The 14,144-nt window shown below is 42.8% G+C and overlaps 4 protein-coding genes across 4 annotated transcripts; 1 reads left to right on the plus strand and 3 right to left on the minus strand.

Annotated features, from left to right (window-relative positions):
- Positions 1-2: 2 nt before the first annotated feature.
- On the minus strand, positions 3-3,130 carry LOC131207571 (serine/arginine repetitive matrix protein 2-like). The gene is made up of 3 exons (XM_058200188.1): positions 3,084-3,130; positions 1,252-2,972; positions 3-1,101 (listed from the first exon to the last, which is right to left on the minus strand). Exons 1-3 carry the CDS (start codon positions 3,128-3,130, stop codon positions 908-910), a joined length of 1,962 nt encoding a protein of 653 aa, XP_058056171.1. The 3' UTR covers positions 3-907.
- A 250-nt stretch (positions 3,131-3,380) lies between these two features.
- Positions 3,381-5,618, minus strand: LOC131207779 (uncharacterized). Its single transcript, XM_058200409.1, has 5 exons — positions 5,316-5,618; positions 4,627-5,247; positions 4,261-4,545; positions 3,750-4,130; positions 3,381-3,664 (listed from the first exon to the last, which is right to left on the minus strand). Exons 1-5 carry the CDS (start codon positions 5,611-5,613, stop codon positions 3,381-3,383), a joined length of 1,869 nt encoding a protein of 622 aa, XP_058056392.1. The 5' UTR covers positions 5,614-5,618.
- A 397-nt stretch (positions 5,619-6,015) lies between these two features.
- LOC131209610 (uncharacterized) lies at positions 6,016-10,128 on the plus strand. The gene is made up of 6 exons (XM_058202715.1): positions 6,016-6,099; positions 6,168-6,464; positions 6,544-6,834; positions 6,903-7,181; positions 7,313-9,352; positions 9,506-10,128. Exons 1-6 carry the CDS (start codon positions 6,096-6,098, stop codon positions 9,700-9,702), a joined length of 3,108 nt encoding a protein of 1,035 aa, XP_058058698.1. The 5' UTR covers positions 6,016-6,095; the 3' UTR covers positions 9,703-10,128.
- A 998-nt stretch (positions 10,129-11,126) lies between these two features.
- LOC131208819 (polyadenylate-binding protein-interacting protein 2B) lies at positions 11,127-13,776 on the minus strand. The gene is made up of 3 exons (XM_058201719.1): positions 13,571-13,776; positions 12,539-12,990; positions 11,127-12,462 (listed from the first exon to the last, which is right to left on the minus strand). The coding sequence occupies exons 2-3, from the start codon at positions 12,937-12,939 to the stop codon at positions 12,303-12,305; spliced, it is 561 nt and encodes a 186-aa protein (XP_058057702.1). The 5' UTR covers positions 12,940-12,990; positions 13,571-13,776; the 3' UTR covers positions 11,127-12,302.
- Positions 13,777-14,144: the final 368 nt, after the last annotated feature.

Consider the following 14,144-nt stretch of genomic DNA (forward strand, 5'->3'; position numbering starts at 1 on the left):
TATCCTTTCGCAGCTTGTATTTTAACAATTTGACTCTATAATGGATACATTTTTAACTTAACCAAACTTGAGTACATTTTTTCCAACAAGATCTGCAAACAAATCTAAAATTGATAAGCAAGAATCTCGAAAACTCAAAATTATATTATAAGTAATGATAGCAAAAGTTACATTGTATTTTCGAGTAATCCTCCGCGCAAATAAAAAAGAATGATTGCATTATTTACAAACTTGCATTTATGCTCCATAGTTAGAGTCAAAGTACAATTAATGAATTTTGCAATTGCGAAGAAAACGCAGCATTGTTCTATTTCCCTCGTATTACTGTCAGGATCAATAGAAACGAAAGCAGCAAAAACCAATTTCTCGTCTATTACGGTACGCTACTGCATACTTATTGCGATCCAGCAGCGAATGTGAATGAATAAAAATAAAACAATCTTAAGGTCTTTCGTTACGATCTTGTAATGAATATCATACCAAAAGTATGGGTTGAAGAACCTAAATTCATTTCATAATTTAAAAGAACAGTGTGTTTTGCACACTGTTTTCTAGTATTTTCTAATGGAAGGTCAACCTTCCTTCCACGATTTTTGTTTACAAGATTTGCTCTTGCATATTTTTGTTTTTGTTTTAGTTATCTTGATTTTTTACATCACATAAATCTCGTTTTGTTAAGAATGTTGATGGTAGTGGCTTCATACTACTTATTTTGTAGTTTTGTTTTTTAATATTAGAAGAACGAACCGAGTCGTATTTATTATATTGCAGTTGCTCTTGAACATTCTATTTATCAATAGCGAAACGCTACTAGAAGCTGTGTCGTTGCAATGATGTTTTCATTAAAATGATGAAATAATTAACGCGTTCATTTAAATGGGCTACAACAGTCCCGAATCATCATTGATTACCATTTTCGATCTCTAAACGGTTTGGCGTTCACTTTTGTGCCATCGATAAATTCTCTAACTTGTAGTGCGTCGGTGGCAGCTTCGGATCTTCGGAACGATACGGTACAGAACATGGACCCCTCGGGATACCAGATAAAATCGATGTCACCATAGGATTCGTATGTTTGGTAGATCGTCATCTCTGTGACCGCTGTAAGAGAACGAAACGTGGGATCGAAGGAGACAAAAGGTTGGTTCATCCTCGCTGTTTCGAAAGTGCATGGGCTCGCGGTGGGCGCGCAGCACGCATTAAGAACGCATTTGTAGACTGCGCTTGAGTGGCTGCACGATGGATACTTACGGTGTTTGGGTATGAGATAAAGAGTGTAACCCTCTCTATTCGAAGGTTTTTCACCGTTGAATGCTATGCGTAGTCTGTGTCCTCCTATTTTCGTGTTGTTCATCTCCAGCGCACGGAATGCGTCCTCACGAGCAATGTAATCAATGTAAACTTCTCTATATCGAGTAAATCGCTGAAAATCGATGGTGTCTATTTCGCCATAACGATCGAAAATTGATTCCAGCTCGCCTTTGGTAACTTCCCTTGATATGTTCGCAACGTAGATGCTATGTTTGCCATGGGCATTGTTGTACTTTCCAATACTGTACATTTCCCTTACCATCGAATCTGGTCGACGTGGCGACGGTGATCGTGAGTTTGTTCTGGTCCGGCGTCTTTTAGGAGCCTCGTGCCGATGTGAAGATGGCGAACGAGATTGCTGTCTTCTGCTCGACTGTAATCTTCCTCGGGATTGTGAACGAGAACGTGTGCGTCTTCGCGCGATCGCTCGATGAGGAGAACTCGAGGTGGATCGTGAGTGAGAACGTGTACGTCTTCGCTCGATCGCTCGATGAGGCGAACGCGAGGGGGATCGTGAGCGAGAACGTGTGCGTCTTCGCGCGATCCCTCGATGAGGCGAACGCGAGGGGGATCGTGAGCGAGAACGTGTGCGTCTTCGCTCGATCGCTCGATGAGGGGAACGCGAGGAGGAGCGTGATCGCGTATAGGTGCTGAATTGCTGAGAATGTGGCGATGGAGTCCTATCAAAAGATGTGCCAATGAAGTACGATACGTCGTCCGGCATTCTAAACCGTTGCTTGATTTCCAACTGAATTTGGAGATCCCGCTGCTCGCGTTCCAAAACGGCTAGACGGCCTTCCAAAGCATCCACTCGCGAGCTCTTTCGAGATGAAAATCGTTGGCGCAGGGAATCTAGTTCCTGAGAGATGGCAATCTTTTCTGACCGTATCTGCACGAATCGCTCGTGTGCCAGTAGATCCGATGGAGATGTACCTCGTTGAAGGTTGGTGGCTCCCGCCACAGTTGATGCACCAGCATAGATCGGTGTAATGCTACTAATGTTTTGTAATTGCGCTGACCGTTGGTGTCCAGATGAGCCGTCGGTTTTTGTGAGTGGTGATCGAGAACGACGTGTGCTTCCGCCGCTGCGGCGACTGGTGATACTCGAGTCTCTGGTACGGTCATCTTTAGGCGACCGAGAGCGGCCCGCCGAAGGCAATAGCATTGCCACGGTGACACTAGCTTCATCCTTCTCTAAACGCTCGAGCCTCCGTCTGATATCCTCTTCCTTTTCTTTTATAATGCGTTCCATCTCCTCCAATTCATTCATTTTTGCATTAGATTCACGCTTTTCTTCGATAACACTCCGCAAGTCATCGTCAGGACAGGAGAGAGTGTCTGGTTCTGGCACATCTTCTTGCTTCGGTGTGATGGAAGCCGATGAAGTTGACGCTTTGGCCGGTTCTTTTGAGCTATCCTGCTGCCGTACGGTGATTGTCAAACCTTCGATCGGTTGTTTCTTTTCCTGTCCCGCCACCTTGTGATCGGAAACCGTTCGGATCTCTGCTTCCGTGGATTTTTCCGGAGACTGGGATTTTGGTTCACCAGCCGAGTTGAAAGCAGTTGGGTCGCTCTCAGCCAACACGTTTGCCAGCAGAGTGAAGGAGCATGTACTACCATCACTCTGTGCGATAAATTTATGCGTGCCTGTAACGTTGCATTATTAAATCCAATTATCATTTGGCGGTATTTGTGTTCAAACAGTGCCCCCTTTTCGGGTCCTGTTGCCGCTAAATGAATACAGTTTCGACTGAAAATATTGAGCAACTTACTGCAAATTTCGGCTGGGTAACCGTCGATAGTTTTGGAAGCGCAACATTTTTGTGCAGCTTTAAAATCGCGGTAGATGACGATGAATTTGTTTTTGCCTATCTGCTCCGCGAAATTAATTGCGCCATACTTAGCTAACCGCGCTCCCACGCGTGCCACAGTAAAACTTTCCTCTGTCGGACAGCAAACATTAATTTGTACAGGATAATATAGAATTATGAAAGGATTGCAGAGAACATATAATCAGATCTTTTTAATTTCATAAAAATCAAAAGCGAATAAAAGATACCAGCTAACCGTTATAATGACTTACCAGCGCTAATTGTGACCATGACCACCTCTGCGGTGTCCAGCCTTGGTGTTTCAGCGGCGATATGCTTATAAACATACTCACCACTTATCTTTCCGCGCAATCGAACGGCACGGAATGCATCTAAATAGTTAGCAAAACTTACATACACCCGCCAAGTGGATGGATCGAACTGACTCGGTTCGTGACGCATGGCTACCACATCCGCTGCTCGTAGAAAGTAGTTCTTCAATTCAAAGAAAGTGACAGTTTTGGGACAATTGTAAAGAGCCACTGTACGTAGAAAAACCCAAAAAAGATAAATACATTAGCTACTTAAAATAAATTGGTAGAATTATTTACAATCGGTAAAATTTACCTTCATGACTGTACTTTGAAGGGTTAGGATTATGATAGTGTGGGTTGTGGCGTGTCTTAATAACAATATTCTCTCTACGTTCCTCTGCCTCTTTTGCTTCGATTGCAGTAAGTTTGGCACTCTTCGGCACACCCTTAAATTGCTTCGCTAATGCCTTCTTGAACTTAGGTGCCTGGGTGGTGAATTGTTTAATTGTTTTTTTATTAACCGGTCCTATAACGATCGGGGTGCCAGCAATATTATTTGTTCCACGCGCTTGCTCCAATTTAATGGTCTGACGGAAGTGCACAATTGACGGACCATAGTTGTGTATCCTGCGTTCAACATATACTACGTCGCCTATGTTAGCGAACGCCTCCGCTATGTCTTCGTAGCGAATGTCTTTGAAAAGATATATAGAACACAATTTATATAAAAATCACAGAGAAAATTTACAGAACGAAACAAAAATAACGAAGCATCACAAAACAGTTTGGTGAAAAAACGAATCCAGGGGACCTTTCATACTTACGGAACGACAAATAATTAATCAACACACATCTCGAGTGAAAAGGCTTAAGCGCATCGCCAGGAATCATTGCAAACATGGTACAAACGACTCCAGATATTTCCGCCTGCTGCCGAAAATACTTGATAGCCTCAAGCTGATATTGTTTTTTCTCGTATGTTACCAAATAGTACTTGTGATACCGAGAATTGCAGGATGCTTTTTCGATGCTCACAATCGCTCCATATTGTTGACAGTAGATGGCCATGTCTTCCTCGTACACCTCGCGTGGAACATTCTCGAATTTAACTGAGAACGTGTATAAAAATATCGATTACATTAGTGAACCATGAGCATCTCAAAACTTTTTTTGCTTTAGTATTTCATTACCCATAAAATCGTGTTCTGGTGTCGATCGTGGGCTACCAAACTTCAACTCTTTGCGAAAGACCATCATTGTTTCGTTCTCTTGATCATCGCACACGTAATCAAGGCCATCATTCCCCTCAGCCGAAGGTTCATCAACTTCACAGTCGCTCGGCGACCAGTCATCGTTGTCACCGCCATGATAATCACCGTCGTACTGCTCGAATGAGTTCCATTCTGCATCGTGAGCATGTCTTTGCAGATTTTGCAGATCATGGTCCATGGACGGGTCCATTTGTATCAGGCGTCCGGACTCTGCCGGTCTGGGATTAAATCCTTGCGCAGGCCGCTCGATTTTCTGGCTGTGGGTGGCGGCATGCTGTTGCTTGGCACGCAAGAGCTCATTGTAGACCCGGGGCGACTTGAAGCTGTCTAAATCTTCCAACCGAACACGCATATCTTCATCTAGTACCTTCACGGAGACTTTTTGTTTCTTCAGGATGCTGTTATTAAGCTTACGCTGCGCAGCATGTGCTGCAGAGCGCTCCGTGAAACCAACGAAAGCGTAAAAGTTGGTCGGTATTTGGACGGTTTCCACATTTCCATACCTGCAACACGCCTCAAAAAGATCCTCCTCGCTTGTATCTAATAAAACACATTAATCAACATGCGTTGAAGAAGAGTTAACGTCTATTTTCCGCTAGTTTGCTTACCGGAGGATGTGTTTTGGATGGCAATCGTGAAGCCTGCACAAAATTTACGATCATCGTTCGAGAGCAGTACGCTCAAACGGTGGGAGTGAAATAAAGTTTGATCCAAATTGCAAGCTTCTGCCGCTTGAATTTCATTTTCGAACAGCACGAAAGCAATCTTTGTGCGGCAGTCATTTCGATTTTCACGCATAAAAGCAACACCGATCACATTTCCTGAGGACCGCAAGAAGCTTTGCAGCTCCGCTAGCGATGTTTGCTTGGGAATGTTGGAAATATACACTACTTCGTTTGGATTCATTTGGATTGTAGTTTGAAAAGATTGATTGATATATGTATTGCAAATATAGTGATTGTATTCACAGAATATGTATTGACTGAAACAACGCAACAGGAAGCTGGTTTGCTACGTATCAACGATTCTAAAATTTTCACTTTGACGTTTCTCAACGTTACCAGCCACAGGGTGACTGAGATGGAGTGGTCAGATTCGCTTTTTATACGAATAAATGTGCTGTGGAACAGAATGGAAGCGTGTACACACCATAAAGATATACAATCGTTTACCTAAACCGTTTAAACGTTATGAATCACGATAAAAAATTCTTTTCCATATTCATTAAAATGCTCCAAAATAAGAGTCACCCGTTTTTCATTGACAGTTCGGACAAGAATCTGAAGTTGTTTATTTAGTTTTACCACCGACAAAAGAGCGTTTACTTCGTTAGTGAATAAAAGTATCAAAAATAGCAATATCTCTATCGCTTCATTTTCAAAATCGTCATGCGTATGTATATTTTCCGAGGGTTTAAAACACGTTAAGGTCATCGCCTCTTATTTCCTTACCTACCACAGATTCCGGCACAAACATGTATTATGTGGGTAACATTCCCAAAACAGCTTCGGATAAGGAAGTGCTAGGGGCATTGGCCAACTACGGGGATGTAGCTAGCTTTGAGTTCCGGCTGGAGCAGTGCAACTATTGTCCTAGTAAAGTGGCCTACGTTGGTTTAAAAAAAGAACTAACTGAAGAGCAGGTTGTGGAATTGAATCGTATAAAACTTCTCGACAAGCGCTTGCTTGTGGCAAGTGCAAATGAAGAACCGGTGTTCTCTCCGCAGATGTCAGTCGTGATACGGTATCTCAATGAGCGTAAGTAAAATCACAAATTGAAATGATGAAAATGCGCTTAACAAAGTGGTTTGACTTATTCGATTCCTTCCATTCACAGACATAACGGAGGAGGATGTTTACAATTTCTGCAGAGGTTTTAGTCCTGACGCAATTGTACAAAAACCAGCCAATTCCTACGCGTACGTACAGTTTAAGAAACGTGAACATGTTAACTATATGAGCACAATGACACGACCGATGGAAGGTGTCGACTTGTATGTCGTTCCGGTGAAACGGAAAATAGGTATGTTCCTCGAGAAACTGAAACCTGTACCGTATGAAAATATCAAGCAAAAATGCGACAAACTGGGACTCTTCTATAGCCCGGCAGCAGAGAATGAAACAACGTGTGAGTTACTTTGTGTGCTCTATCAATTTCATATTCTCCTAAAAGCATTCTAAATTCGTTTTCCGTAGTGCTAATAGCGAATATTCCGCGCGACACTGAAGAAGATGAGTTATTGGAGTTTTTGGGAAAATTCGGAAAAATCGTGGATTGGGAACTGCAGAAATCAGCCAGCTGCGTCCTCACGAACATCGGATTTGTAACGTATCAATATGCAAAAACTGCCCGCATCGTGTATTTGTGCAGCCCGCTCTGCTTTCAAGGCGTTGGTTTGGATGTTTACAATCATAAGCTGCAGTACAGCTCGGACAAAACGACGTCAACCTTCATCCTTAAACATACAAGTGTTTGTAAGTATCTGTGTGGGAAACATACAAGGATACACTGTAATGATGCGGCTTTCCTCTCTTTTTGCATCATCCTTCCACGTCCCTTGCGAACTTGCGAATGATCACATTATGGGCTTTTTGATTTTGTATAGATCTTACAACCGATGAAATATTCGAAGTTTTTTCCAACTGTGGTGTGGTGGAATTCATACAACGCTTGGACACGGTAAACTACCACACAATTGTTCGAATGGACTCTAAACAGTCTGTCGATAAAGCGTTGAAAGTTCGCTTTATCGAGGGAGAAAGCATCTTCACCTGTTGGTATACCGCCAACCAGTATAATACACCGTTGGATATACCTATCGAAGAGGATAACGAAAAGCCCAGAAAACGAATGCAGAAGGAGTTGTTACTGTCGAAAATTATCGAAACCGAAGATCAACGAAATGCATACGTGTTGCTAACGGAGCCAAATCCGAACTACACCAACCCAAACCCAATTTTCTACCGGTGTGAGGTGCAAGTTTGGAACTATCCACCAAACACGGTATTGGCACAGTTTCGGGAGCGCTTCAGGAGCTACGGTACCGTAATCAACACGCGAGAAGTTAAAGAATTCGCCGACTCGCCAATCAGTGTCGTATATGTGAGCTTCGAAACCAAGTTGGAAGCCAAGCGCGTCTGCAAGCTAAACCAATCATTTATGGGCTTGCAACGGTTGCTCATTTTGCGGGCGGATGAAAATATCATTCACTATCCTGAAGTTTGCGTGAAAGTAAGTAATCTGACAGACGAAATTACTTGCGAGGATATTCACGATCGATTCAGCATGGTCGACAAAGTGAAGTACGTCTTCCGGCCCAAGATTGATGAAGCGATCGTATGTTTCGTTGACGGTAGCAAACATGAAAAAGCGCTTAAGGTTCTGTGCATAGGTCGTTTCGTGGTTTCGGTGGGTCCTCTGGTTCCTCAAATGCCTAACATCGGAGGTGTAATTTCGATGTACCCATTACCTACCAATCATACCGTGCCAGATGCGAATTTTGCGTGGAACTCCAGTATGGCTGGTATGGGGTCCGTTCCAACAGCAACGCCAAACATGACAAGCGAATCTGGAAACGGACTTGGCCAGAGCGTTCCATTGCCTGTTCCGGCACCCGCAGTTCTAGCTGGCCCGGTTCCGATTCTGCATCCGATGGGAGTACCAGTAGCGCCCATTATTCCGATGGGTGGTCTCTCTTGTGGACCGATGTACGTTGACCGACCGTTAAACATGAGTGGTACTCCTATAACACCTTTAATGCGACGTTTAATGCAGCATGTTGAAGCTGCACTAACTAGATTTGGAAACTTTACCTCTTGGCCAATGATGGCCCAGTTCAATTTGGTGCATGGTATCATGCGCCAGTGCCTACAGAATCCATCGTTTCTGTCGCTAGATCAAGATGGAAAGATTCGTTACCTAATAGGAGGTCAAAACGGGTTTAATTATGTAAATCTATGGACGCTCTGTACATACCCGGAACAATTGGTAATGTTGAGAGTAATTCACCGATATTACACTGTAGTGAACCCGGGCGTTATACAAACATCGAATAACCCATCGGAAATGCAAAATCAAATACAAATTGAAACGAATGCTGATTCAGCAGAGACTCAAAATCTACAAGAGATTACAACGGATGCACCACTAGCAACTAGCACTAATTCTGGGACTAATGAACCAAATCTGACGGAGGTTGGAAAAAAGTCATCAACTATCGTAATAGAGGATTCTGACGACGACATACCTCCGGCGCCGTCTCCTCCGCCCATTTCGTTCCGTTCGCGGTCGCCTTCCCCTGATCCTAAACAAAAATCGCGGAAAGGATCTAACCGCAACTGTGAAGACTTGCGACGTCTGGTAATCCACATTTCCAATATACCGAACGCTCTGGACGATCGGAATCTAAAGGACGTTTTCAACAAGTACGGCGTGATAAAATCAATAACGACGCCTAAACAGCGTCCCTCGTCGGTGGTAGCGAACACCAGGACCGTTTTGATAACATTTGCAACAATACACCAAGCTACACGAGCATTGGAAGCAAATCTAACCATGCTAATGGGGCACTTGATAAAAGTAAGCAGACACAAAGAGCCACTTTCACCGCGTCCTGGATATGCTATTTCAGTAACTTGCCCAGATCGTAAGTATTTACTATTAGTTACATTTTATATCAATCATTTATCAAACTGTGACTGCACCGAAGTGTAGATTGCAGAGCGTGTTGCACATTACATTTCACAGTGATGGTGATATTTAGCTTGTCCTTCTCGCCTAATCTCTTTTTGGACAATAGAAACAATCTTTTCGGAAGTAGCCATCTTCGACACCTTCAAAAGCTGCGGTGATGTGCGGTTCATTTGGACGCGCAAGGAAAATGGCAAGCAAACTTGTCTGATCGACTACAACAAGACTGAATCGGTGGCAACGGCGCTTAAAATCACATACCTGCATAGCGGCGGTCGGTGTCGGGCCGTTGCAATTCAGGGTTAATAAGTTTGACGATAGGAAACTAGCCGCCAGTAGTAGTTTCAATAAAAAATGTATAAATCCGTAACATAATTTAATTACTTGCCCTGAGAAAGAACGTCCTGGACATCCTGACAGGATGTCGTCATCGGTTTATTTTTAAGACAAAAAAAACATTGCTAGATAGTACTCTGATGGTAGGTAATAACCTGATGGTAACCTACACCTGAAACTGAATAGTGAGTTTCTGAAACATAGAAAATCGTCTGAAAACTTAACGAACAGCTCAACCCTAACCAGTGGACAAAGAGGACTAAAACAAGAAAAGTGAGTTCTACAGACGAGTTTGATTGAATCATGGTTCAAATCAAGGAAAGAATTTATTACTTTAAGGTAAACTTAAGCACAAAAAGTGGAAATAGCAAAAGAACGTTAATAGCCGCTGCAAGGAACTACTAACACTGAGATGTGCAACATGTAATTCATAATTCATTGACCCTAATAAAGTTTATACTCGACAGTACTTCTGCTCTATTAAACAAATTTAAGCAATAAGGAAACCAATGCTAGTGGCGAACATGTAGTTGAGTGAAACTACCGGCAGAGCTGAAGTCAGCTGATATTCTCTTGGTAAGTATGAAATGTGATTATGTATATCAGTTGGAAATAGATAAATGGCAGGTTCAACTATGTTAAGGTAGACATTTTAAGAAGAATAGCTGCATAATTTTGGAAAGGATCTAAACAAGCCTCCTGGTAGTAGGCACAAATCTTCCGCATTCCTGAATCCGGGCTGACTGGGCACCGGCGTCGAAGTCAACCGCTGCTTCTTCAAGTTTGCGTCAGTACGATCGCTCAACATTAACTAAACACCGTATGTTCTTCAAGTTTATCACAGTGACATGATGAAGAAATTGTTCAAAAAATATGTTAGTTGTATTCGAAGACTTCAGTCTCTTTTATTTCTTTTTGAATTGTTTTGTTCATTTTTTCGTATTTTATAGATCACACAGTTAGGTTTTATTACATTTAAAAATGGATTAGCTCTAGATAACTTTTTGCACTACTTTTATATACTTCTTTTTTTCGCTTTGCTGTGGCAGCACTAGAATTACTTGTGTCATGGCGCTACGGCTAGGTTGCTGTTTGGAACAAAACCATTATTTTCTAACAGACAGTTTTACGCCAATCGATTCCGATTTCCGGTGGCTAGTATCATTTACACGGGCACTGAAATTTTCCCGAACGTTCGATCATAAATGCAAACGGAGCATCCATTTCTCGTAGATTGACGCAACCATACACGAGGTTAGTGAGATCGAAGCGTGCGGCACGAACCAAATTAGATGATGCTCGTGCGCATTTAGAAAATATCTTGAACCGGATTTACGATTCACAACGAACACCACGACGGACATCTTGTTTTAACAGAAGAGAGATTTAAAAACAAGTGCAATAAAAATGACAAAGAACAGAAACGCAATACAAAAAATCTTACTGGCTTAATTCAACGCTATGGATATGAATCAACGATAGTTGTATCACAGTTGACGCATCATCCTTTCTCTAGGAAAAGAAATGTTCTACCACTTGGTGTTAGGCAATCCAACAGTCGCCTTACAGCACACCACAGCCTTTGACACGCACAATCATAATATTAACACATACAGCAGACTTTTTTGTTGACTTTTTATACATTTTTTTGTGTTTGTTTTTCGACGGGCATTTACCCAGCTTACGGCTAATCACTAACAGTAATCTAGAAAGAGACGATCGGCGCAGAAGGGCCGAGATTTCCTGTTGTTTGAAAATTCGTTAAACGTAGCCGCTACACCGTGTGTATATTTCTATATAAGGAGCGCAAATGTAGATATTCGTACGGCAGACCATTCATTATCGTAGGCGCGGGGCGGAGGGAAACAACAACTTTAAAAGGAACTTGTACTACTCAACTAGCGAACTTTACACATTAATCTGTCGGGATGTATCCTTAAAAACAGTAATTTGTCACCAAACTCGGCAAAAACGGCTTTTGATATGCAATTCCCTTGGCCGCAGTTATAATGCGCCTCGAAGTGCACGGACTGAAAAGTTCTAGATCATCCTCTAGACCGGAGCATGAATAAAACCTCTAAGGCAAACGCAGCAGCTACTCACTGAACCATCGCCATATGATTTGCGAGTGATGGTCATGAGAGCAAAAATATATATTCGTTGACTTATAGCACACATTACGATGCGTGTGCTATAAAGAGTGGTCGGTATTCGAAGCATAAGGGTGGTCCGGACGTTTTCCGTTAGATACGTTTTAAGTACAAAAGCAAAATATAATGAAGATTTTCGAAAAGCTAGCATTATTTTGTGTTAAGTGTTTGAATGAACGGTAAAACTATATAATGCCTTACTTTTCATGGAAAAGTAAATTGAAACTTGTACCATATTTCCATTGGACATCTGCCAGACTGTCTTGTGTAGTTCTTAGGCAAAAATACGTACTGATTTGGACACTTCAGACAAACTCCTCGGGGTTATAAAAATTTCCTATTTTCCCTCCCTTGGTTTGCTTTTTTTGTTGAGTATTTGCGTACCTTTTAAGATGATTTGTGTGTTTACATAGCATGGCTTCAGTAGGGTATCGGCGCCACTAGCGAACGCAACGATGGTACAAACTCGGCGGCCAGCGGGTTCAACGTCGAGGTCTCCACATTTACGTTCTTTGCCTTTGCCAGTAGCTGTTGCTGTTCTTTATCGTGCTGTAGACTAGACAGAATGTTCATCAGGCCGCTAACAGAAAGAGAAAACTAAGTCAGTATCGGACAAACAACAGTTCGCAAAAGTGAACTGGTAACTTTGACGGTACCTTTCCCGCGGAACGTTGCCCATGAATGCTGCGCCGGCCATCCGCTCGGCCGCTGCCATTTCGTCTAACATCATCGCCTCTATGCACTGGTCCATAAGCTCTTCCTCTTCAAGGCGTTGCAATTCCTGTTCGTCGAACTCGTCCTCGTTTTCCATCCACATATACTCGGCGAAGTCATCGCCGACAGGACCAGAACTTTCCTCGTGCGAGTGCGAGCCGACACTGTCCGCGTCAGAGTCATAATGGTCGCTGAAGTAAGCTGACCCATTGCCGCCGCCATCGCCATCGCCTCCACCTCCACCGTTGTTCCTTAACGCCGTGGTTGCAGTGTTAATGTTGACATGGTTGTAGTTGTTGGAGCTGCTTCCACCGATGCTATTGTCAGGCATCTTCATTTTCATTTGCTTCGCTATTTTATCCAGGGAGCGATGAAGGGAACGTTCGGGCTTCAACTGTAAAGCAGACAACATTGAAGATTGCTCAGTACAAAACAGACAAACGAATAACACTCCATATGAGACACATAAACCCCAAACCGTCACATGGCACATTTGCAAATATTCGCCACCAACTGCCTTTCACCAATCAACAATATTCTCAACATTTCCTAGTTGCCGATTCTTTTCCTAGGTATAAGACATGGCGAGTACACATTCAACTGTGTGAGCTAAACGCCTACGAAGACCCAATCACTTTCGATACATTGTATTGCGTGCTAAAGATCCGTTGATTACACCTATTTGCGTGTCACTGGCCTTTTTATAGTGGATACCTTCACGACTCGACTCGTGTACTATCTCAAGGTGATGCACGGAGGCGAAGGACGTCCGACGACGACGATAAAGGCGAATCGCGGAAGGCACAGCACACCATAGCGATCGAAAAAGAAAACAGTTGCCGCGGTTTTGATTCGAATCGCATATTGAGAAAAAATACCTCCACCTATTCACACTATGTTGCAGGGCACCATGGAAATACAGAAAAAGGCTAAGCCCGGTAGTGGCACCACCATCTTTTTCTTCAACCCATTACCTTGCAGTGGAAAAGTGTTGCCGAACAAACTCTTAAATGGCGTAGTGCGACACGAATGCTGAGACTTTAGGCACCGAAAAGATTATAACGCTATCCACTGCGAATTTCTAAAACACCACAATTTCGTGACCAACAAATTAGGCGGCTAGTAACAAGAAAAAATACTGAAGCCAATTTGGTTACGAGCATAAAACGTTCTATCTACGACGTCTTTACTGGATTGCTTTGTTATTTTCTGTCGGTGTGTGCGGAGACCTCTCACAGGCCACACACATAGCTGCCATTGCCACACGTATAGGGTGCCCAGATTAGTCGGCGGCATAACTGTCGAAGGTGGCGATTTCTTTTTATGATGAAAGGTTTACATCAGTATTTTAATTTACATTGACTGTGCAAAATAATCGCAAAACGTTACGCGATTTTTCCAATAGCGGTTTTAAATAGTTGAAAGACGCATCACTGCGCTGCTGGTAACACTATTAATTTGACAGTTTGCATTTACGCCTAGTGACGATTGACAATGTTTGACGTTGTTTTCGCTGGTCGTGCGTGTTCAAAATATCAGCAACGTTAA

Source organism: Anopheles bellator, chromosome 2 (genome assembly GCF_943735745.2).
Source record: "Anopheles bellator chromosome 2, idAnoBellAS_SP24_06.2, whole genome shotgun sequence".
Classification (NCBI taxonomy): domain Eukaryota; kingdom Metazoa; phylum Arthropoda; class Insecta; order Diptera; family Culicidae; genus Anopheles; species Anopheles bellator.

Coding starts and splice junctions, on each gene's coding strand:
- LOC131207571 (XM_058200188.1), bottom strand. CDS start 3,130: ATGTTGCGCTTCCAAAACTATCGACGGTTACCCAGCCGAAATTTGCA. Junction 2,973..3,083: donor TTACCCAGCCGAAATTTGCA/GTAAGTTGCTCA, acceptor TTGGATTTAATA/ATGCAACGTTACAGGCACGC. Junction 1,102..1,251: donor TTATCTCATACCCAAACACC/GTAAGTATCCAT, acceptor GTTCTCTTACAG/CGGTCACAGAGATGACGATC.
- LOC131207779 (XM_058200409.1), bottom strand. CDS start 5,613: ATGAATCCAAACGAAGTAGTGTATATTTCCAACATTCCCAAGCAAACA. Junction 5,248..5,315: donor CATCCAAAACACATCCTCCG/GTAAGCAAACTA, acceptor GTGTTTTATTAG/ATACAAGCGAGGAGGATCTT. Junction 3,665..3,749: donor TTCAAAGTACAGTCATGAAG/GTAAATTTTACC, acceptor TTCTACGTACAG/TGGCTCTTTACAATTGTCCC.
- LOC131209610 (XM_058202715.1), top strand. Junction 6,465..6,543: donor GATACGGTATCTCAATGAGC/GTAAGTAAAATC, acceptor TTCCATTCACAG/ACATAACGGAGGAGGATGTT. Junction 7,182..7,312: donor CCTTAAACATACAAGTGTTT/GTAAGTATCTGT, acceptor GATTTTGTATAG/ATCTTACAACCGATGAAATA.
- LOC131208819 (XM_058201719.1), bottom strand. CDS start 12,939: ATGAAAATGAAGATGCCTGACAATAGCATCGGTGGAAGCAGCTCCAAC. Junction 12,463..12,538: donor GGCAACGTTCCGCGGGAAAG/GTACCGTCAAAG, acceptor TCTTTCTGTTAG/CGGCCTGATGAACATTCTGT.